Source organism: Oenanthe melanoleuca, chromosome 4A, assembly GCF_029582105.1.
Source record: "Oenanthe melanoleuca isolate GR-GAL-2019-014 chromosome 4A, OMel1.0, whole genome shotgun sequence".
In the NCBI taxonomy this organism is placed as follows: domain Eukaryota; kingdom Metazoa; phylum Chordata; class Aves; order Passeriformes; family Muscicapidae; genus Oenanthe; species Oenanthe melanoleuca.
Genome location: NC_079338.1, coordinates 759980 through 782932, shown reverse-complemented (window position 1 = coordinate 782932; position 22953 = coordinate 759980). Strand labels below are relative to the sequence as shown.

General features: G+C 48.5%; 1 protein-coding gene across 2 annotated transcripts; it reads left to right on the top strand.

The window, feature by feature from the left end:
- Nucleotides 1-1251: 1251 nt before the first annotated feature.
- LOC130252994 (SLAIN motif-containing protein-like) lies at nt 1252-22902 on the top strand. Of its 2 annotated transcripts, XM_056491159.1 has the most exons (9): nt 1253-1388; nt 4226-4884; nt 12497-12630; nt 14480-14629; nt 16826-16966; nt 17867-18166; nt 19121-19258; nt 20673-20964; nt 21563-22902. In XM_056491159.1, the coding sequence occupies exons 2-9, from the start codon at nt 4247-4249 to the stop codon at nt 21627-21629; spliced, it is 1860 nt and encodes a 619-aa protein (XP_056347134.1). In that variant the 5' UTR covers nt 1253-1388; nt 4226-4246; the 3' UTR covers nt 21630-22902. The 2 variants fall into 2 exon arrangements, with proteins under 2 accessions (XP_056347135.1, XP_056347134.1); XM_056491160.1 differs by lacking the exon at nt 14480-14629 and having other exon boundaries at nt 1252-1388.
- Nucleotides 22903-22953: the final 51 nt, after the last annotated feature.

Below are 22953 nucleotides of genomic sequence, written 5' to 3'. Positions count from 1 at the left end.
TTTAAACCTTTTCCCTCATCGACCTCCACTCCCCTCATTCATCCTTTTTCCTCCTCACATCCTTTCCACCATCACTTCATCTCCCTCTTTTATCTCCTTTTTTTTCCTCTCACCCATTTCCACTCACTCACCTCCCTTGTCCCCACTCACCCATTTCTGCCTCAATCGCCCTTTCCCCTCACTTTCCCCCCCTCACTCACTCCTTTTCCCTTCAATCATTTCCTTTCCCCATCACCTTTTTCCCCTCACTCTTCGCTTTTCCCCTCATTCAACCCCTTGCTCCCATTCACCCATTTCGCCCTCACTCACCCTTTCCACTCACTCCCCATTTTTCCCTCAATCATCCGTTTCCCTCACCCTTTTTCCCCTCACTCCTTTTCCCTCAATCACCCCCTTTTCTCTCATTCACCCTTTCCCCTGACTCCTTTCCCCCTCACTGTTCCCTTTTCCCCCTCATTCAACCCCTTGCCCCCACTCACCCTTTTCTCTCACCCCTTTTCCCCCTCACTCATTCCCTCGCCCTCATTCACTCCTTTTCCCCTCACTAACTCCTTTCTCCTCACCTTTCCCCTCACTCACCCTTTCCCCATCACTCCTTTTCCCCTCAATCACCCCCTTTCCCCCTCACTCACCCCTTTCCCCTCACTCCTTTCCCCCTCACTCCCTATTCCCCTCACTCACCTCTTTCCCCTCACTCACCCCTTTCCCCTCACCCCTTTCCCCCTCACTCCCTATTCCCCTCACTCACCCCTTTCCCTCACTCTTTCCCCTCACTCACCCCTTTCCCTCACTCCCTTTCCCGTCACTCCCCCTTTCCCCTCACCCCTTTCCCCCTCACTCCCATTCCCATCACTCCCCCTTTCCCCTCACTCACCCCCTTCCCTCACTCCCATTCCCCTCACTCACCCCCTCCTTTCCCTCACTCCCCCTTTCCCTCACCCCTTTCCCCTCACTCCTTTTCCCCTCACTCCCCCTTTCCCTCACCCTTTCCCCTCACTCACCCTTTCCCTCACCCCTTTCCTCTCACTCCCCCTTTCCCTCACCCCTTTCCCCTCACTCGCCCTTCCCCTCACCCTTTCCCTCACTCCCCCATTCCCTCACCTCTCTCCCCTCACCCTTTTCCCCTCACTCCCCCATTCCCCTCACCCTTTCCCTCACTCCCATTCCCTCACCTCTCTCCCCTCACCCGCCGCTGCCCGCGCCCCCCGCCCGCCGTGCCTGAGGCGGCCCCGCGCAGGCGCAGCGCGCCCCTCGCCCGTTCCCCACAGCGGGGCGGGGGCGGCGCCTCCCGCCGTTCGCGGGCCGGCCTGAGCCGCCGGAGAAAGGCGGCACCGGCCCCGACCGCCCGCCATCCTCCCGCCCGTCCATCTGTCCGTCCGTCCGTCCAGGTACTGTGCGAGGGAAGGGGGGGTGCCCGCCGCGCCCGGCTCTGCCGCGCTCGCTGCGGACCGGCCGCGCCCGTGCCCCCCGCGGGGGTCGCGTCCGCCGGTGCCGCGCAGCGCGCAGCCCCATCACGGCCATCGGAGCCCTCCACACGCCCTCAGCGCGTCCTCTCCCTCATCCCCGCGGCTCTGGGAGCTGCTCTGAGCCCTCACAGCCCCCGGCTATCACAGCCCGCGGTTATCACAGCCCCCCGGCCTGTCTGAGCCCTCTCACAGCGCTTGTGGCCATCACAGCTTCCCGTGTAGCCATCACAGCCCCATGGCCGTTACAGCACCCTAGAACCCCCTCATGGCCATCACAGCTCCTCAGAACGCCCTCACACAGCCCCATGGCCATCACTGCCCCCTCACACAGCCCCATGGCCATCACAGCCCCCTCACACAGCCCCATGGCCATCACTGCCCCCAGAACCCCCTCACACAGCCCCATGGCCATCACAGCCCCCCAGAACCCCCTCACACAGCCCCATGGCCATCACAGCCCCCCTCACACAGCCCCATGGCCATCACTGCCCCCCAGAACCCCCTCACACAGCCCCATGGCCATCACAGCCCCTCAGAACCCCTCACACAGCCCCATATCCATCACTGCCCCCCAGAACCCCTCACACAGCCCCATGGCCATCACTGCCCCCCAGAACCCCCTCACACAGCCCCATATCCATCACAGCCCCCCAGAACCCCCTCACACAGCCCCATGGCCATCACTGCCCCCTCACACAGCCCCATGGCCATCACAGCCCCCCAGAACCCCTCACACAGCCCCATATCCATCACAGCCCCCCAGAACCCCCTCACACAGCCCCATGGCCATCACAGCCCCCTCACACAGCCCCATATCCATCACAGCCCCCCAGAACCCCCTCACACAGCCCCATGGCCATCACTGCCCCCTCACACAGCCCCATGGCCATCACTGCCCCCCAGAACCCCCTCACACAGCCCCATGGCCATCACAGCCCCTCAGAACCCCTCACACAGCCCCATATCCATCACAGCCCCCCAGAACCCCTCACACAGCCCCATATCCATCACTGCCCCCAGAACCCCCTTACAACCCCTCACACAGCCCCATGGCCATCACTGCCCCCCAGAACCCCCTCACACAGCCCCATGGCCATCACAGCCCCCCAGAACCCCTCACACAGCCCCATATCCATCACTGCCCTCCAGAACCCCTCCAGAACCAAACACTTTTCAGCTGCTCTTCCCCCTCAAGCTGTGTTTTTTCCTCACGTGAGGTTTTTTTCCAGCTCCTCACCTTTGGGGTGGAACTGATTTTTGGGGTGATCCATGTGCTAAACCTCTTTCCTTGAGCTGTTTTGCTTGGACAGTGAAATTCCTAAAATTCCCAGTGGTGCATCCTCAGAGCTTTGGGATATCTCAGAAATCTCCCTTCCTCAGAGATCTCTTTGGGAATCACCCTGAGAGGATTGGGTGGGTTTGTGGGAGTGGGAATCCACACCAGGAGATTTTTGGAGCTGGCACATGGGTGGGAATGGGATTGCTTGGCAACTCCACCAATTTACTTTGTTTTAAATTTATTTTCTCCATGGCAGAATGCCTTACAGGGTTTGGACTGTGGGTGCAAAGTGTGCTCTGTTCACTCACAGCTCTTCCTAAATGCTGTTTGTATTTTTATTAACTCAAGTGGAAGTTGAAAATATACATCTTGCAAATAGAGGACCAAAATAATAATAATTTAAAAAATCAGGTAAAAAACACCCAACAAAACAAAATGTATTTTTAAAGAAATTAAACAGCTGTTGCTGTTACAAGTGCCTAAATAATACAGAGATGCTGAGGTGCCTGTGGGGGTGTCTGTTTTTAACCTCATTTTGTGTGTGCTGAGTTTTTGTGGTTTCCTTTGCTCACTGGCACTTAAAAACAGGTGACATTTTCAGGCAGCAAAGGGAGGGGGAAGAGCAGCCACAGCCACAAAAAGTCAGGGTTTGATTGCTGTTGTAACAAGTGCTTCAGTTTTTAAACTTTGAATTGGCTGTGTTGACTCACTCCCTCTTCTCTCAGTCTGTAAAACACAGAGGATTTCTGGTTTTTAACCCATTTTACTGCCCCATGGACTGTTAATTAAGGGATTTTCAGTACTGGGGGTTTTCAGTGAAGAGTCAGTTTGGAAATGAGTGTGCCCAGTGAAACTGAAAACTCACATAAATCAGGTGGAGGGGGAAAGCAGGGTTTGCTCATGTTGTAAAACTAGTGTGAAATGCACTTTATGGTTTTTTTTGACTTAGTGGAATATGTAATCTTAAGTTGGGATTTTTTTTTGCTGATTTCCCCCCTCTCTTTTCAGTTGTAACAGGAACAAACACCACTATAAACATTATTTAAGCTTATTTTCACATACCACAGTAACTGCAGTTCCTGTTGTTACTTTGGTACAAGGTGACACAGAATTTTTTCCAAGTTTTTTCTGCTTTTCCAGGATAAACCTGGTAATGAACAAAGGATGTTTTCACCATTTTCTTGCTGCTGTTGCTGCCTGACGCCAGCACCTTGTTAATGATGTTTCCTGACTTTGCTCCATCAGTGCTTTTCTCAAGTATTTTGTTGGTAAACACATGGAAACCAAACTATTGTGGGGGATTAAATCAGCTTCCTTTTACTCAGCTCATTGGTAGCAGAGCAGGTGCACATCCTTGCAGCTCAAAAGAGCAATTTGTGGGTTTTGCAGTGGTTCTTTTTGGATTTGGATGAAACTCAGACAGCTTCCATTCCAATTCCCAGTGTCTAATTCCGTTTGTGTGAAATGTGGATGTTTGCAGAGTGCTGGAGTGTCCTGGAGGATGGTGGTGCCCGGGAATTCCCCGCTGATCCAGCAGGACCCTGCTCTGGAGCCAGCCCTGGGCAGAGACGCCCCCGAGCACTCAGCCATGGGCACAGAGCCCCCCCAGGACGTGGGCCCCGAGGTGCTGAAGCTGAGGGAGCTGGTCAGGAGGCTGGAGCTGGACAGCCAGCACAGCAGGAGCCTGCTGGGGACAGGGGACATCCGTGCTGGGGTGGACAACCACGAGCCCGGCCTCAAGGAGATCAACAGCAGCATCAAGGCCATGGCTGAGCAGCAGGAGCTGCAGCTGATGGCAGATCTGCACAGCCAGCTGAGCAAGATGAGGCAGGAGGAAGGAGAGAACAGCTTCAAGAGAGCCCTGGATGCAGCAGTGCAGTACAGCTGTGGCCCCCAGGAGGTGTCTCCCAGCGGGGAGCAGAGCCGCAGCAATGGGTGCTGTCCCTCAGCTGTGCATCCCAGTGCCAGCTCCGAGCTGCTGGGCAGCCTGCTGATGGCAGGGATCCACAGCCCAGCTGCCATCCATGAACACAGCCCCACTGAAAAGGGGGCAGATCTCCAGGGCCTCCCCAGCCACGCAGGTCTGGATGAAGTCAAAGTGTTGGAGCTGGAGAACTGCCCCGAGGAGGAGGATTGCTGGTAGGTATCCCCAGGCCTGGGATTTAAAGCTGGGAGCTGGTTTCTGTACAGCCACAATGCACTTCTCATTAGTGACTGCTCTTATTTTTATGTCCACTGTGCCAGACCATTATTTTATAAAAAAATAAGTTTACCTGTAGGTGATTTTTCCTGCCTTCCTTCCAGCCACAGCTTCCTTTCCTCTAAGTTGAGTTATATTTAGCACATGCAGATGAGTGAATAATGGAGCTTTTAAACCTTGCACACAACTGTCAGATACCACATTTAAATAAGAATTTTGTCAATAAAAATCCCCAGACCATCTGGAATTTGTGGCTTTTGCTAGGAGCTGAGGAGACCAACTCATTCCCAGCTCCTGAAGGCTTTTTCTTTCCAGTTAAGCACCTCTTTTGTTCAGAGACATGAACTGAAGCAGATCAATGATGTAATCCTTAACTGACCCGACTCTCTGGGACTCTCCCCTCCACCACCAGCCTTGTTTAGAACTTGTTTTATAAATCAGCAGATTAACAACCTTGGGGAGGGCAAGGGAAATGTAAAGTTTGAAGGAGATTCCAGCTCCTGCAGATTGAGATTTTACTTGAGATTTTACCCAGAGCTGTTAATTTGTAAGACTTGGGAGGAAAAGCCTCAGGGCTCTGCAAATTAGGTTTCAAAATTGTGTAGCCAGATGAATCTGGCAGCAAGGACAGGGCTGCTGAACACAAACCAAACCTTCAGCTCCAAACATTCATTAGCTGCTAGAAGGGAAGGTAAAGTTTTTGTTAATGGAGTGGAGCTCAATGAGGTCATGGCATCAGCTTCAGCCTGAATTTGAGGTTATATTTAAAACAGGATTTTTTTTTCTTTGCAAGTGTACTTTTAAAACCCAAATACTGGCTCTAACTTGATCACTGGAACTCCTCAATAGAGCTAAACAGCATTTGGAGCAGCTTTCTTATAAATAAATAAGAGAATATATAAATAAATAAGGGAATATATTTAACAAGTTGCATAAGGGAGACTGGCTTGATTATTTCTGTGCTTATGGAAGCAGCCAGGTTTATATTCACATTTACAGAGCCTGTGACAGGGGAGAATCCTCAGATTCTCTTAAGTCTCAGGGATTTACCCAGGCAGGGGATGCTGCCCAGTGAAATCAGGAGAGATTCTGTGCCTGGGAGTTCTGTTCTTTGCCCTTTCCTTCTTTCCCAAGTGCCCTTCACTCTGCACCTTGTAGGATCCTCCTGGGTTTGTTTCCTCTGTTTTATTGCCAGGGTAACCTGTGACAAAGAGGCCCCTGAGGAGCTGGGTAAGGGTGGTGATCCAGCACTGGTGCAAGTGCTCTTTCCATAAATTATCTTGGGTTGTGCTGCATCACTTCCATCTGTTCCCTTTCCCTCTTGTCAAACAAACCTGCTGAAACAGGAAACTGCTTTTAGTGGTGACTCCTTGTTCTGCAAGTGGGGAGTGAATCTTGTGTACAATCAGTAGTGCCTGTGCTTATTGCCAAAAATCCCAAACTGTCTCCATAAACACATCCCACATGCAACCCCTGCAGGTGTTTGTGTTTTCCACAGCAGGAAGCAGAAAACTGCTTGGAGGGGAAGGGAGGGTTTTCTTAAACCAAAAAACCACCAACAAACACTCCTTAATTCTCTGTGAATTTAGGATCAGCTCTAACAAGGTGAGGTTTTCTTAAACCAAAAAAAAAACCACCAACAAACACCCCTTAATTTAGGATGAGCTCTAACAAGGTGGCTTTGCTGCTGGGGGGAATTTAGTTCTGCCTGGAGTGAGCAAATCCAAAGGGAACAGCTGAGTGTGTTGTGTATTTGCAATCCTTTTTCAAATTGTACATCCCTTTTCCCTGGAAGAAGGATGGGGTGCTGTTCTCTGCAGGTGGAGTCTCAATCCCTGCTGAGTTCTGGAGGGATTCCCTTTGTTCAGCTGGGCCTTGCAGCAGTTTGTGTGCAGCTGCCCTGGCTCTGAGCTCTGTTTTGGAGCTGTGAGTGTGAAACCCGAGGCAGTGCCCACTCCCAGCTGCTGTAACTCTGCCCTGGCCTCTGGCTGCTCCCTCAGCTCCCTTTCTCAAATAGCTGCTCAAAATTGTAAATATCCTGGGGACCAGTCCCATGGAACTGGAGCTCAGTGATGCTCACCTTGGACTCAGGGCAGCTCCTGTGCTCAGCACAGCACTGGGGTGCCCTTGGGTTGGGCTTTGGACAGAGATAGCAGCTTCCTGGGAATGGGGTTTTTCACCCTTAGCTCTGTGTCCAGTGACCTTCTTCTGTATTCACATTTAAGACTTTTAATTCAGTGTACTGGAGGAAATCATTGCTGCTTGTACTAAATCCTGGAGAAGTTCCCCCAATATGGATATGATGCAGTGCAGCACCTTGTGCCTTTAACTTTGGGAGAACTTCACTTACAGACTGTGTCTGTGTCACCCATTCATTCCCTTCCCTTCCCTGTGATCCCTCCTTGTCACAGGCTGCTGCTGACAACACCTGCATGACTTAGAGAGCAATTTGCAATCTTGTTTTCTCAGACTGGAGAAGGAAAATGGGAACCCTGGTGCAGGGAACTCAAACCAGAATTCCATTTTTTTTTTTTTTTTTTTTTAGTAAGTTGCCTGTCAGCACTCTGAAGAATTGAGCTGTGTTCACTTAATTGGGTTTGGGGAAATTGTGAGAGCTTTTCTTGCCAATGGACTTGTCAGCAGAAAAAAAAATCAAGGTCTAGAGCTGGGAATGAGTTTGTCTTCTCAGGTCCTTGCAAAAGCCACAAATTCCAGATGCTCTGGGGATTCTTATTGACAAAATTCTTATTCCCTGAACACCCAGCAGCACTCTGGTGCCTTGGGATCACTCTAGGGGCTGCTGGCTGGGTCAGGAGATTCATTTAATGTGAGCTGTAGAGCTGCTCTGACTCGAGGACTGGGTTTTGGTGCTTTGTTCAGCAGGATTAGTCCCTAAATAGACACAAGAAAGTGTCTTTGCATTTTCTCCTCTCTCTGCAGTTTCTTAGGAATAAAGCTCAGACCTCTCCTTGGGCTACCAGCAGAATGTTTTTGTGTGGAGTGTTCTCCCATGTTTTCCTTTCTATTTCCATCATTTCAGAGCCTGGATCATGTTTCACTGTGGCTTTCTACCCCAGCCTTGTCAGTGTTAGGATTTCTGTTCAGCAGGAGTGTTTAGATTTGAGATAAGCACAGCATAAGCAGAGTACTAAATCTGAAAGTCAGCTCTCTGAAGTCTGAGATGTAAAGGAAAGGAAAATGAATGTATTACCTGTTTGAAATCCATGCCTTGAGAGGAATTCAGCTGCCTTTTAGCACGTGGGGGAGATGTATCCCATAATCTGACATTTTCTAAACACTTCCAGCTACTTGAGGTCTCCTTGTCCTTGCTCTGTTGTACATAACTCAAAAGGTCTGAAATTCAGTGCAGTGTTTGCCATTTTTGGAGCTGCTGCCCCACTGGTGCCAAGTGCTGTGGAAGATGGATAATAACCCAGCACTGGCCTTTGCTTTCTGCTCAGTTTCATTTCCTAATGCTTCTGGAGCCTTCTGCAGCCTCAATTCTGCTCTCAGCATTTAGGGATTTCTGCTGCAATTGCTCTGCATGAGCAGCAGCTGAAATTGCACTCTTAGAGCTGCTCTGATCTGTTACTCAGTTGGGAGGATGCTTTTTCTTGGTGCATGAGTTGTGTTTCCTGCATTCTTGGGGTTTTTTTTTTTTAAAGCAGGAATTTCGAAATCTAACAGTGGCCATTAACTCCTGTAAATCCTTCTGTGACATTGGTTCCATGAGGGAAATTGCATCTCTGGAATATTCCTTGGTTTATGTCAGAATAAAGTGCAGAGTGTCACAAATTTTTTTATGAATGGCTGCAACTTAATGGAAACAAAGTCCTTGTGGCACTGGGTCTTTAACAGAGATGTTTGTCACAAAACACTCTGTTTTACAGGGTAAACACAAACAGTAGTAAACAATAATTTTATTATTGAAGGGTTTCCTCTCAGAAGCCAAAGAAAATCTCATTCATATTGAATAATTTATACAACAAACCCCCAATACATCAAACTGGGAATATTTGCCCAAATGTTTACTCTGTGCATTTTGTATGAGGCCTTGTAAGTATCTAAATAACCAATTTTCATTTGCAATTTGACAAAAGAAAAACATTCAGAGACATTTAGAGAGAACACCCAAAGTGCTGAGCTGGTGGAACAAACTGCAGGGTAAGGCTTGGTTCTGAGCTGGGCTTTGTTAAGCTCTGCCTGACTCTGGGGTGTCTCCTGCTTTTCCAGTGTTTCTGGGGTTCAGTTAAACCTGGCAAACCAAACAGCCTCAGGGGCTGAAAGTGCCAGAAAGAAAACTTCAGAGTGTTTTTAAACAAAGCCAAGGGTTTTTAGCTTTTCACACCCTCCTTTTTCTAAGGTGAGGCTGTTTTAGCTCCCTGGGTGTGAGGCTGAGTTAAGTCAGCCTCTGGTGGGTGCCACTGGATTTCTTGACCTAGGAAAAGGTGAATTCTGGCTCTTAGTGTGTCCAGAGAAATACTCACATTCACAGATTTGAGGTGCTTTTATTTAGTGCTGTGCCAGCCCCTTTGGAGAAGTCAGGATGCTGAGCCCTTCCCAAAGCTGCTGCAGAAGGAAAAGGGGAACCCTGGTGCTGGGAAATCAAACCAGAATTCCTTTTAAATATTTTTTTTTTTTTTTAGTAAGTTGCCTGTCAGCACTCTGAAGAATTGAGCTGTGTTCACTTAATTGGGTTTGGGGAAATTGTGAGAGCTTCTCTTGCCAATGGACTTGTCAGCAGAAAAAAAAAAAAAAAATCAAAGTCCAGAGCTGGGAATGAGTTTGTCTCCAGGTCCTAGCAAAAGCCACAAATTCCAGATGCTCTGGGGATTTTATTGACAAAATTCTGATTCCCACACAGCTCTGCTCCATCTGGGAATGGCTCTGCCAAGCAAACAAGGGATGGAAACAGGGTGAGGAGCTGGGCAGGATTCTGTCCTTTAACCTGGAATATGTACAGGGCAGGATTCCCTATTTTAACCTGGAATATGTGCAGGGCAGGATTCTCTCTTTAACCTGGAATATGTGCAGGGCAGGATTCCCTATTTTAACCTGGAATATGTGCAGGGCAGGATTCTCAGTTTTAACCTGGAATATGTGCAGGGCAGGATTCCCTATTTTAACCTGGAATATGTGCAGGGCAGGATTCTCTCTTTAACCTGGCATATGTGCAGGGCAGGATTCCCTATTTTAACCTGGAATATGTGCAGGGCAGGATTCTCTCTTTAACCTGGCATATGTGCAGGGCAGGATTCCCTATTTTAACCTGGAATATGTGCAGGGCAGGATTCTCAGTTTTAACCTGGAATAAGTGCAGGGCAGGATTCTCTCTTTAACCTGGAATATGTGCAGGGCAGGATTCTCTCCCTAAACCTGGAATATGTGCAGGGCAGGATTCTCTCTTTAACCTGGCATATGTGCAGGGCAGGATTCCCTATTTTAACCTGGAATATGTGCAGGGCAGGATTCTCTCTTTAACCTGGAATATGTACAGAGCAGCCTGACCTGCCCTGAGGAGGCTCTTGGCCTCTTTTTTTGTGATGATTTTACTGCTCCTTTTGTGGTCTGAGCTGTACAATAAATCCAGGGAGAGGGAGCACTTTGCTTCCTGGCTTTGATTGGATTTGAGTGCTTGCAATGCTCATTTATCCATGCAGAAACTCAGCAGGATTTGCTGGGGGGTCTGCCCTGAGAGGTACCTTTGGAATATTTCTATTCATTCCTCAGCATTTATTTTGCCAATAACAAATCAACCTTTGGATTTTTTTTTTTTTTATTTATTTTATTTTGTGTAAAGCTTGGTGGAGAAAGCTTTCTGTGTGACTTGTACTGAAGAGGCTGTGTCTGTTCCCTGAAAAGGTAACTCTGGTCAGAGGCAGGGCTGGCAAGTCAGAAGGCAAAAAACAGGGAATAATGTCCCTCTCCAGGTAAAAACCAATATTTTGAGAGCTGCTGCATGCAGTGATGCTTTATCTCATAACCCCAAAAACTGCCAGCTCTGGGGAGTGTTGCTGTCTGCATCCAGGACAGGAACCAGGGCAGCACCTGAACAATATTTTAAAATTCCTGCCAGGAGAGCTGTACACTATTTTAAATATCCCAGCTGTTTCTGTTCTGTCTTGGCCAGGTGTTGGTGTTACTGCTCAGGGCCCCACAGTGTCTCTGTGTATTTCAAACCTGGATTTTCAGAAATGAGTGGGACAGTGACTGACATTGCTGCTGATTTCCATCAGTTCTGTTGTGGAAATCAGGATTTTATGGGTGAGCTGGCTGTGAGAGAATGAGTAACTGGAGCAGAAGGGCTCAGAGTGGCAAAAGTTGGGGGAGAGAGAAGGAGGCAGCTGAGGCACAGGCTGACATCCCTTGAAATCTTAACTCATGTCCACTTAGTGCTTAAAAACTGGATTTTGGCCTGGCTGCATCAGCTTTGGGAGCTCCAGAAATGCTCAGGTGTGGCTGCAGGTGTGGCCAGGAGGGGTTTTGGGAGCAGTTCCTGAGCTGGGGAAGCAGCACTTGTGTTTGTGTGCAGGGAGCAGCTCCTGCTGGGGAATTTTGGGTGCAGAAGCAGCTCAGCAGAGCTCAGTGGGAGTTATTCATAGGTTTGGGTTGTCAGAGACAGGAGCAGTTGCTGTGAAGGTGTTTATTGCAGAAGCACAGCAGAGTTTAGAATATTCAAAATCCATGCTAAAGTTTTCTAAAGAATTGCAAGAATTAAAACCAGTTTCACTTTTGATATACAAAGGGCTGATTTTTCTTTCCCCTTACAAGTTTTGAATGTGCTGCTGAGCAGCAAAAACATTAAAAAAGAGGGAGCTGCTTTTTTGTTTTTTAAAATACAAATGGGGGATGTGTAAATAAAATATTGGAGTGCTTTTAGAGCAAAGGCTCTTCCAGCTTTGGCCTTTCTGTTTGGAAATCTGCTGGAGATGCTGCTTTGCACCCAATCCCTTGTAAATAATCAGGAGTTTAAGATGATTAAATGTGTCTATCCATAAGGCTAATCCTGGGTGTCCATATAAAACCCTGGAGGTGGCAGAGATGTGGCAGGAGGAGAATTGATGGGACATTACAGGGAAGAGAAGGCACAGCCACACTTCTGGGAATGTCTGAATCCTGCACTGAAGGTTTATCCCTGGAATTTTTATCTCTGGGATGTGGGAATTCACCTTTGGGTGTCTCAGACACAAACACCTGGAACATCCAGGGGGTTTTAAACAAAAGCTGCAGCTGCAATTGGGAGCTGCTCACACCCTCAGTGCCTCTGAGGGGGTTTGGAGGAGGGACAGACAGGTGAGTGTCCCAACACCTTCATTTCCAGCCCAGCCTGGGGGTTTCTCTGTGGAGCCAGTGAATTTTCCTGTTGTGACAGTACATTTTCTTTCTGAGTGATTTAAACCTGAATTTTTTAATTTAAACCTGAATTTTTTAATTTAAACCTGTATTTTTTAATTTGAGTAACTTGGTTACACTCTAGCAAATGCCACTTTGCTAGCTGCATGCTTTGAATTAACAAGCATTTCTTCCTGTCTCCTTTGAACCCCTGCAAAGGCTCTATGTGTCTCCAAGGAAATCAGTGGATGAGAAAACAGCCTCTCCTCTGAAATGGTGCAGGCAGGTGCTGGACAACCCCAGCCCAGAGATTGAGGCTGCCTGCAGAACCCTCATCAACAGGCTGGACCAAGGTAGGGCAGCTGCAGCCTCTGCTGCTCTTGCAAATCTCATTCTCAACAGGAAAATCGAGCTTGGTGTTGTCAGGCTCTTGAATTTTTAAGTTTTGTTAATATTTAAGTATTTTTAAATGGAAGAAATGTGTAGAGGGATAATAGTGCTGCTGGGGAGTGGGGAGAGAACTGTGGAAAGCTGTTCTTGCAGTTGTTTTTTTTTGGAGAAGAGCTCCTGGTGCTGAGTGTTCCTAGTGGTGATTATTCCTCCTCTGGATGTTCTTGCTGGATCTTCCCAGCTGCTCTTACCTGGCTGAAAAAGTTCTCTGCTGCTTAAAGCTTACAACAATGAAATATTAAACTTAAAGAAATTATGTCACAGGTTTTTCCTCTAGTTTATCCTTCCCTAAAATCACTTCCTGGTGGCTGTGGGCTGTGTTAATCCTGGTTTCATCTGCCTGAAGTGTTGTGTGCAGTGGGGACATCCCTGACCACAGCAGTGTTCTGGGGCTTTGCTTTTCCACCTGGCCTTTGGTGGGAGAGTCTCAGAACAGATGCAGTTCACAGGGCAAAAATGAGTTTATGCAGCTGCATTTCACAGGACAAGAATGAGTTTATCCGGATGCAGTTCACAGGACAAAAATGAATTTATTCAGATGCAGTTCACAGGACAAAAATGAATTTATTCTGCTCCTGCATCACCTGGTGCACATCCTGCCTGTGTCACTCACCTGGCCCCCAGGTTTGTGTGACAGGGGCTGGACACTGAGGAGTTCAAAGGAACCTGGAACTGTTTTTCACCTGCTCTAGATCCCCTCTCATCCAGCTCTCCTGCTCAGGATTGCTGCAGGTTTATTGCAGAGATGGACTCAGGAAGCTGCAGACACAAAAGCTGTGTTTGGAAAAGTGACACTTTGAGAGAATCAGTGTTTGGAATCAATTCTGGAACCCAGGCCCAGCTGGGTCCCCATGCTGCTGTCAGAGTTTGTGGTGCCTGCCTTTGTCTCCATGGGAGTGCAAGAATTCTGATTTCAGTTTAACCAGCACTCTGAGCCCTGTGATTTGCAGTCTGAGGTCACTGCTCTGGGGCTTGGTCTGGGTGATTTTTTTTTTAAGTTTTCATTCTGCTGTGTTTAGCACTGCTTGAGATCTCAGGCTTCTCTTGAGTTTAACCTTGGCATTCCTGGTTGGAGATAACTGAATAGACTGAGAACAAACTTCATTTGCTTTCATAAACCATCAGTGCTTAGAAATTTGAATGGAATATATTTGATTCCCTCTTTTTTCAGGCTTCAGCTGTGCTTAGTCTGACCTGATAATAGTTGTGGGAGAAATTAAAAAAAAAACAAAAAAAAACACCTTAATCTGGTGAATCTTTTGCCACCTGCCTTATTTTGGTTGGTTTATGAACATATGGGTGTGTGTGAGCTGAAGGAATTTAATTCAAAGAGCTGGTTTTTATTTTGGATTGGCACCATTTCTGTGGGTTAATACTGTCTTGGTTCCATCATAAAAATTCAGAATAACTCACATATAACATGAAGTTGGGTGGGTTCTCTGAAATGTAGGGGTGTAGAAGTGGCAGATATTGATGGAAATATGGAAATATCTGGGAGGCCCATCACTGGAGCTTTGTGAAATGTGTGGCTTCCTTGGAGCCAAGCTTGCCAGGAGTCACTTTTGGAATTCCTCAGGAGAGACAAACCCAGTTAAAGGACACGAGTGGGGGACTTGGCACTGCTACCACCAAGTCCCTGTGCTGCAGAATTTAATCCTGTTTAATAACCCTGTATCTTGTTCTTGACCTTGCTCTCTGTTTCCTAAATAATTTGCTAACCTTTGTGGCTTTTTTTTTTATTTTTCCTTCTAGCCAGTAGATGGAAAAACCTGTATTGCAGCCCCCTGGCATCTCCCAGCGCCCATAACCTGAATTCCGAGGCAGGCTCCTGTAGCAATGCACTAAACTCTCCTGGGCACCTCAAATCGACTAACAAAGCACTACTAACCTGTGGCAGCTCAGGTATGGCATGGCACTGCACCACTGGCCTCTTTAAAATGCAAGGAGGGTCAGGGATTGGTACAGGGAAAAGGTCTCATGGCCACTCGTGGTGTTTCCTCCTCTTTGTTTTGCTGCCTTCCTCACCCAGGTTTCATTTGTGTGGGAGAAAAACCTCCTTGCATTCTAAATGTCCTGGAGTTACTTCTTGGTTTGGGTTTCTCTACTTTCTTTCTCTCTTTCTCTCTCTCTCTCTCTCTCTCTCTCTCTCTCTATATATATATATATTTATTATTGTACTAATTTTAAGTGGCTTAAAATAGAAAACAGTTGTTAGGGCAAAAATATGTTGCTGTTGAATAATGTTGTAGAGTGTAGATGTGATCTTTATAAAGTTACTTGGATTCTGTTTTCTGGGCAAGGTTTTTTCTCTTGGGAATATTGATTAATGCAGGGAACAGAAAGCTGCCAAAGCCTTCAATTCAAGAGTGGGCAGCTAAAACAAAATAAAAGTTTTCCTTCAGCCCTCACTGTGTGTGAGGGAGGTTCATTACCTCAGAGGCAGCTCAGGCACAACTCTGATGATGAAGCTGCTCCAAAATGTTTTGGCTGCAGCCTCCCTGTGCCTGAGGAGCCAGGACACCCTTCCAGGAGCTCCATTTGTTATCCCTGCTGCAGTTCCTGCTGTCCCAGCACCAAGGCTTTGTCTCTTGGCTCTGCCATCAAAGGACTCTTCTGTTCCTTCCTTATTTGTTTGTTTTGTGTGGAAATTGCTAAACCCCACTTTGCATGTTTCAATACACAAAGCATGTTTAACAGTCTCTGCCTCCAAACTTGATGTCCAGTGAACTTTTTTCCCCTCTAAAATAAGGAAAAGGGTTGCCTGTGGCTGTTTTCACAGGTGCAGGTTTGGTTCTGAGATCTGATTTTCTGCTATAAATAGAAATTAACATTTTTCTCAAGGATGCAGGTAGGACTGAGGATTTTTGCCAGCTGAGCTCTGCAGGGAAACACCTCTAAGACAATTTCTTGTTTTTATATGAGGCTGGGGGGCAGTCCAGGTATCTGAGCACCTTTTCACCCAGCAGCAGCTCCTGATGAGTAAAACCAAAGTGGCTCTGGCTTCTGGAAGGTTCACTCTGCTGGGTGGGAAGCCAGGACAGGCTCTGGCCTTTCAGAGCATGAGGAGTTCACTTCATCTCAGGTGCCTCTTCCCTGTGCCTTGTGCTAACACGAGTTTAAAGTTTCCTGTCAACCTGACTGACTCAAATCTTTTATTTCCAAGAAAAAACAGCTTTCCTACCTTTCAAATGGAAAATGTTTAACAGTGACTTCCCTTTTGACAAAACCCAGGTGTGGTTTCTGTTTGAAAACCATCAGCAGCTCAGCTTTACTGATGGAAAAAGTTGTTTTTGTCTCCTCCTTGGCTATTTTTAGCAATTTAAAATGCAACAGCCAAACTAAACAAGTTGAATTGGGAGTTTTGCCTTTTACAAAGCTGGTCTCAAGGTCCAGCTGGATTTTTAATCAGTGTTGAAGCTGTTGTTTGCTAATTACAGCAGGAAACCTGTGCTTGTTCATTCCAGCACATCCTACAGGTGCAGGCCCTGCTCAGGATGGATTTATTTCAACTCTTACAGTCTTTTCCTGACACCAGGAGGAAAGAAGTGGGATTTTAATTTGGAATATCTTGACTTGGAGTGTGTATTTGTGCAGCATGCACCTTTAATGTACAGCCACACTTGTGTCACTGCATTATTTAAGCATCATAGTTTTCCAGCCATGTTATGAGAAGATTTGAAGGCAGGGCACCTCCTGAATACTCAGCAGTGATTTTAAAATAAACCATTTCCCAGCAAAACCGAGCAGCCCTTTCAAGCTGTGATCAAACCCAGCCAGGCAGGAAAAAGCAGCAGGTTCCCCACATTGTTTCTTCAGCCAGCTTGGAAGAGAAGTAACTGCTGACATGGAAAACAGCTGTGAAGTTCAGGTGTAAAATGAATTTTTTACATGGGCACTGACCAAGTCAGCCTCACATCCCTTGTTCGAAAAGCACCTGAAGCCTGCAGGTTAAAAACTGAAAATGTAAAAATTTCTGATTTCCTGTTTCTCCCAGCCGGACCTGAAGCTCCCAGGTGCTCTGCTGGATTCCTGGGATAGATCCCTGCTGCTGCTGGTGTTTTTGGGAGGGTCTCACTGGGTTTGTGTCCCTCTCCCCAGGGTACCTGAGCATGCACTCGGCCCTGAGCTCCCAGTCCTCGGTGGACAGCGAGCTGAGCACCTCGGACGACTCCATCTCCATGGGCTACAAGCTGCAGGACCTCACTGATGTCCAGGTCATGGCCCGCCTGCAGGAAGAGAGTGAGTTTTGCTTCTGTGTCTGCTTGGTTTTCTTGTGGTTTTTTTAAGTTCTTATATATGGTCAGGCAGGAAAACTTCAGTAAAGGCTGGTGAGGAGCTGTAAATAACCCAAGTGCCACCCAGGCAGGTGTGTTTTCATGGGAGGCACACTAGAAATCTTTATTTCCACCTTTGAAATGATGGTGGGTGCAGAATGAACAAAATTGAAAGGTTGAACCTGTAAATGAGACTCCCATACCTGTAAATGAGGCTCCTATATCTAAATGAGGCTCCTATATCTAAATGAGGTTCCTGTACCTAAATGAGACTCCCATACCTGTAAATGAGGCTCCTATATCTAAATGAGGCTCCTATATCTAAATGAGGTTCCTGTACCTAAATGAGACTCCCATACCTAAATGAGACTCCCATACCTAAATGAGACTCCCATACCTGTAAATGAGGCTTCCACACCTAAGTGAGACTCTGTGGCCAGTGATGTCTCTTGAGTTTACAATTACTTTCCAGTCCATGACACATACATTGCACTGTCCAGCTTTCTCCCAAACCAATCCAGAAGTGCCATCCTGACCCAAAAGATGAAAGAAAGACATACCACACCCAAATTCCTCCATCTTAGCTCTGGACCCCTTATTATAAACAATTGTATAAATTCACTTTTCTACCTTCTAACAACCTAATTTACTCTCTACTTATTTTTTGTGCCTTGTAATTCTTCCCATAATGATGGGACTGAAATCAAACCCACAGGGGTCTTGGGCACTGTGCCAAGGCCTCTGATCCCCCTGCCTGGGTCTGGAGGCATCCAGGGGAATATCCTGGATTCCCACAAGCCTCCCGGGAATTCCTAGAAATCCCACCGACGAACCTTTTCCTTTTGCGGGGAACGGCCCCGCGCAGGTCTGCGGCAGGACTGCGCCTCCAGCTCGGCGTCGGCGTCGCGCCGCAGCTCCAGCGCCTCGCTGCACTCCCTGCGGCGCGGCGGCGCCTTCAGCGACCAGGAGCTGGACAGCTACAGCCTGGAGGACGAGGAAGAGTGCGAGTGCTCGCCCGCCCTGCGCGGCTGCCAGCGCTACTCGCCGTCCCCGCTCAGCTCCCCGCGCTGCCGCTCCCCCTCCGAGCCGGGCCGGGCGGCGGCCGCGCGGCTGCGGGCCCCGCGCAGGGCGGCGCCGGAGCGCCTGCAGGGCGCCGCCAGCGAGGGTGAGCCGGCAGCTGGGCTGCTCTCCGGGGGGTAACCGGGCTAGGTGGGGGTTCTCCCAAATCCTTGATGCGTTAATTACAGTTACCAAGCCTGCTGAAAGACCTTGCCGCAGAAGTTCCAAAGTTTATTTCTTCAAAGGGGTTCGCAGACAAAATCTGATTCCACAGTACAAGGGGTTTTTATAGATATTCAGAGGATTGAGTTTTTAACCAATAAGAGCTACAAATTACAAGCTGTCCAATTAGCTTAAAATTCTAAGTAGGAGAAAATCAATCAGGGCTGCTGGGTTGGAAGGTAGGTGGCAGTGCCCTGCACGTGCCCAGGGGGACGCAGGGGCTGGATGGAGAATAGAGTGGCCACAGCCCCAGGCAGGACACGGCACACCTGGAGTGCTGTGTCCATTTCTGAGCCCCTCACTATAAAATGGATGTTGAGGGCTGGAGCACCTGAGAGCCAAACCTGATGTCCACAAATCCCAGAATCCCAGAAGGATTTCACTCCAGCAGGAGTGGCTGAGGGAGCTGCAGGTGTGCAGTCTGGAGGAGACCTCACTGCTGTCCACAGCTGCTGGCAGGAGGCTGCAGCCAGCTGGGGCTTGGTCCTTTCTGCCATGTCCCAAGTGAAAGGACACCAGGAAATCCCTCCAGTTGCACCAGGGGAGGTCCAGGTTAGGTGATAAAACAATTGTTTCCCTACAGAAGTGGTCAGGCCTTGGAATGGGTTGCCCAGGGAGGTGGTGGAGTCACCAGTGTGGCACCTGGGGATGTGGCTTGGGGATGCTCATGGTGCTGCTGGGATGATCTCAAATGTTTCTTTGTACGCCGTGATTTCAAAATCACCTCTGCTTACTGCCAGCGTAGAACTAGGCACAGACTGCTGTGCTCTGGGTATCTGCAGAGCTCAGAGCAGCAGCAGGGGCTGAGCTGAGCTGAGCTGGGCCGTGTTTCTTGCAGAGGAGCTGAGGCACAGCATGCCCAACCTGGCCCGCAGCAGCCTGCGCGCGCTCGAGGCCGTGCGCAGCAGCCGCAGCCTGGAGTGCGACCTGCAGCTGCCCGGCAGCCGCATCCCCAGGACGCAGCAGCGGTCAGCAGGTCAGTGCCCCCCTTCACACACCCCTGCCCTTCTCCCTGCACAGACAGCTCCTTCACAGGTGCTGCAGTGTCCCCTGCCTCGGGTTGTTGTTTTCTTTAAAGAGCTGAGTAATTATTAGCTGCTATAAAGTTGTTAAAGGCACATCAGTCTGCAAAGGCACCAGAGTCACAAGTGTTAAAGACCATGCTGAAAGTTTTCAGTATAGAGTCCTAAATAGAGGTAAAGTCCCAATTAGAAGTACAAGCTGCTCTTGTTGAGGTCCCAGGAAGGCCAGTGCTGCTGCTGCAGCTCCTCTCTTCTTCTGGATGATGATGGTGAGGGGAGAAGGAAGGTGAGAAAGCAGGAGCAGGAGCAAGCAAATCTCTCCCCAATGCATTGATTCTGATAGACAAATTACTCAGCAAGCTAAAAACACAAACTTGAACCATTACTTCTTAACCTATTCTATTAGAAACTATTCTAGTTTCTAAGCATGTGTCCTGGTTTGAAGGACAGGTGTCTGCTAAGAAAGGCAGGAGCTTCTCTTTGAAATGGAGAATGTGAACCCCCTTCCTCCAAATTTTTGTAATTTTGAAATTAAGGGGCTCTTAGGCAAAGAGAAGGGAATTAGGAATAACAGTTCTTTACTAGGACAATTCAAATAGAAATGCAGTATTACACAGAACAATCCCAAACCCTGCCAGAGTCAGAATCCAAGCTGACACCCGTCAGTCAGTCAGGGTGTTGGCACAGTCCCATTCAATGGTGGCTGCATCCTCCTGCAGGGGCAGATGTGGTTCAGCTGGAGCAGTGCTCCTGGAGAAGGTGCAGTTTCCTCTGAAGCTCCAGGGATGATGTGGAAAGGTCTGGTTTTCCTCTGGAATCCAGTGGAAAGAAGGTGCCTTGGTGTCCAAAATGTCAGTTTTTATCTGGGTAGGAAAGGCTTGGCTCCTCCCCTGGCTGGAGCATCTCCCATGGGATGATGGAATTTTATCAGTCATGCCCTGGGACTCACTGGCCATGAACAGGAGATATCTCCTGGAGGGAGGATGGGCTGTGGGAAGATAAAGATGATTGCCCAGCTGGTTTAAAGATGGCTCATTAACAGGAGATATCCCACAGAGATCAGGGTCACTGCCCCACCTGGTTTAACAGATGGTGGTAGAATACACACTTTTGGTATTTCACATCCTGTATTGCAACCTAAGCCAGCACACCAGGTTACATATAAACCCCACATATGATCTATCTTATTGTAGCTAAAAAGTGTAAGCAGTATTCTTACTATAGTGTTGTTATGTTTAAAACTATGTTCTTGGAGCCTCAACAGAAATTTGTTTCCAACACTAGGACTATGCTTTTCAGCCTTCACTAGCCCTTGCTGATGTCTCCCTGAGAAGCTCAGGCTGTGTTTCTGTGCCTCCCCCTCTGCAGGTCTGACTCCCAGCAAGCTCAGGTACTCCTCGGGAGCCCCGCTGGCAGCACGCCCGCCCTGCAAGGGAGCCACCACCTCCTCCCTGCTGCCTGGCAGGCAGCTGGGCAAGCCCTGCAGCCCTGCAGCTCCCCCAGGGCGCAGGGCACAGCTGCACACAGCCTCTGCCAGCAGCAGCTGCACCTCCAGGGCCAGCAGCGTGCTCACTGTGGCCAAGGGCTCGGCCCTGCGGGCGCGGCCGGCCGCGGCAGGAGCGGCCGTGCCCAGGGGAAAGGCAACCACCCCTTCCAGGAGGTGAGTGGGGCTTCACACCTCCCTGGCAGAACCTGCAGGGCTGCAGCAGCTGGCCCAGCACTTTTCTTCTTGTTGCTGGGTTTTTAACAGCTCTCATGATTGAGAGGAATTATATTGATTCAGATTTCTTGTTATGGTATAACTGACCCCACTTGTCAATCTTTAATTAATGACTCATTGCAGCCTTACATTGAAATGTATCTACTTACTTCAAAACCATGAAAAAGGGAATTTTTAATCTTCTAATTTCTAGCAGTGCTCTACATACCTCATTATTTTTAATCTCTTCAGTTAAATTTGGAATTAAAAAATATTTCTCTTCTTCTCAGTAGTGGGCTGAGGTCACCACAGTGTTAATTGGGCAGATAGCAGTGTTTAAACATCCAGTAACAGTAATTTCCTTAAAGTGCCTCAGATTGGTGCTGCTGGTGCTCAGGGTGTGACAGCAGCACTTCACCCATGGCAGGGAGGTGTTGGTAAATAACACAAACCCCAAACCTGTGTGCACAGCCTGGAGCTGTCCCTGAGCTGTTGTTTTGTGCCCCCAGGTTTCTGGGCTTTACCTGGAGCTGTCTCTAACATGTTTTTTGTCCCCCAGGTTCCTCCAGGCAGCACAGACCCCCCAGGCCCCCGAGGATGACTCCTGGAAGGATGGGTGCTACTGAGACCCAGAACCCCTCTGTGGAGCAGATCCCAGCTGGCTGGGCATGATGTCCCTGCAGACTCTGTACATATCCCACCCCTCACTGTGCTCTCCACAGCACTCACCTCCCTCTGCTCTGCCAGGAGCTGGGGCTGGGACACAGCTCCCACCCCTCACTGAACCCTGAGTCTTCCCAGGAAGACTGGAAAAGCCTTATTTGATCACAGCCCAGCTGCAGCCCTGGGGAAGGTGCCCCATCCCCTCCCAGGGGTGTCCTCTCTGTGCCACAACTCTGAGCTGGTGCTGTGGCAGAGCTCGTGGTGAGTAGAAATAGTGACCTAGGTGTTAGATTTGAGACTTTTTAAACCCAACCTGATGTACTCTAATATTTGTCTGGAATTCAACTGGGTTTGGTTTGGTTTGTTTTTTTTTTACTTCTGTATAGAATGTATTTCTGCTACTTTTTATTGTTTGGTCTAGAGCTGCAGCAGGTTTTTATAACTGTAGAACACTCTGAGCTGTTGTATCCAGGTGTCAGCACAGGTCACAAGGAGCTGTACACAATATTTGTGTGGGGTGGGAACAGGCAGGGACAGGGATGCCAGTTAAAAACTGCTGGGCACCAGCACCTTTTACCTCAGCTGAGTGAGTTCAACACCACCTCAGAGTCAACTTTTTACAAATCACCTTCCCTGACAGCTGTGTCCTGAAGTGTTGGAGCTCTCAGCTGGTTCCCAACTGCCCTGAATTTTGTAGAAATTTTCTACTGTCTCTTAAGGATTCTGTTCCAGTGTCCTTTTCCTCAGCAAGTGCTGGATGCTCCAAATACAGTCTTAGTCCAGGAAATATGCACTGATAGCAATGTTCTCCCTGCCATCAATGTGACTTTGATAGTGTAGTTTAATAAAATGTTATGGTGCTGAAATAGATCTGCTTTATTCCAACAGTGAGTTTTGTCTGAGGCTTCTGACAGAAGAGAGCTCTGCAAGCCTCTCATTTGCCATTTTTCCAGCCTGAGCAGAGCAGCAGGAAGGTGCTGAGGTTGGCATTCCCAGGGGTTTCCATGCAAACCTGATGCTGACAGGCACTTGGGAGAGGCTGTCCCACTGCAGGAGGGAGCTCAGCACCCCTGGGAGCTGTTAATTTAATTTTATCCTTTCATTTTTCTGAGCTCCCTTCAGCTCTCAGTGTTCTCCATCATGCCAAGCCCTGGCTGATACCATGGAAATGCAGCTCTGCCTCAAACTGAGATAACAATCAACAGCTCCCAAGAGTTTCCAAGTCCAAGAGGAAATCCAACTCCCTGATCCCAAAGCATGAGCCTGCTTCCAAAACCCCCCTGCACC

What these genes read in the sequence shown, in the direction of transcription:
- LOC130252994 (XM_056491159.1), top strand. Translation starts at nt 4,247, where the DNA reads ATGGTGGTGCCCGGGAATTCCCCGCTGATCCAGCAGGACCCTGCTCTG. An exon ending in CCCGAGGAGGAGGATTGCTG is followed by an intron (nt 4,885 to 12,496) that starts GTAGGTATCCCC and finishes ACCCCTGCAAAG; the next exon opens with GCTCTATGTGTCTCCAAGGA. An exon ending in GGCCCGCCTGCAGGAAGAGA is followed by an intron (nt 16,967 to 17,866) that starts GTGAGTTTTGCT and finishes GGCCCCGCGCAG; the next exon opens with GTCTGCGGCAGGACTGCGCC.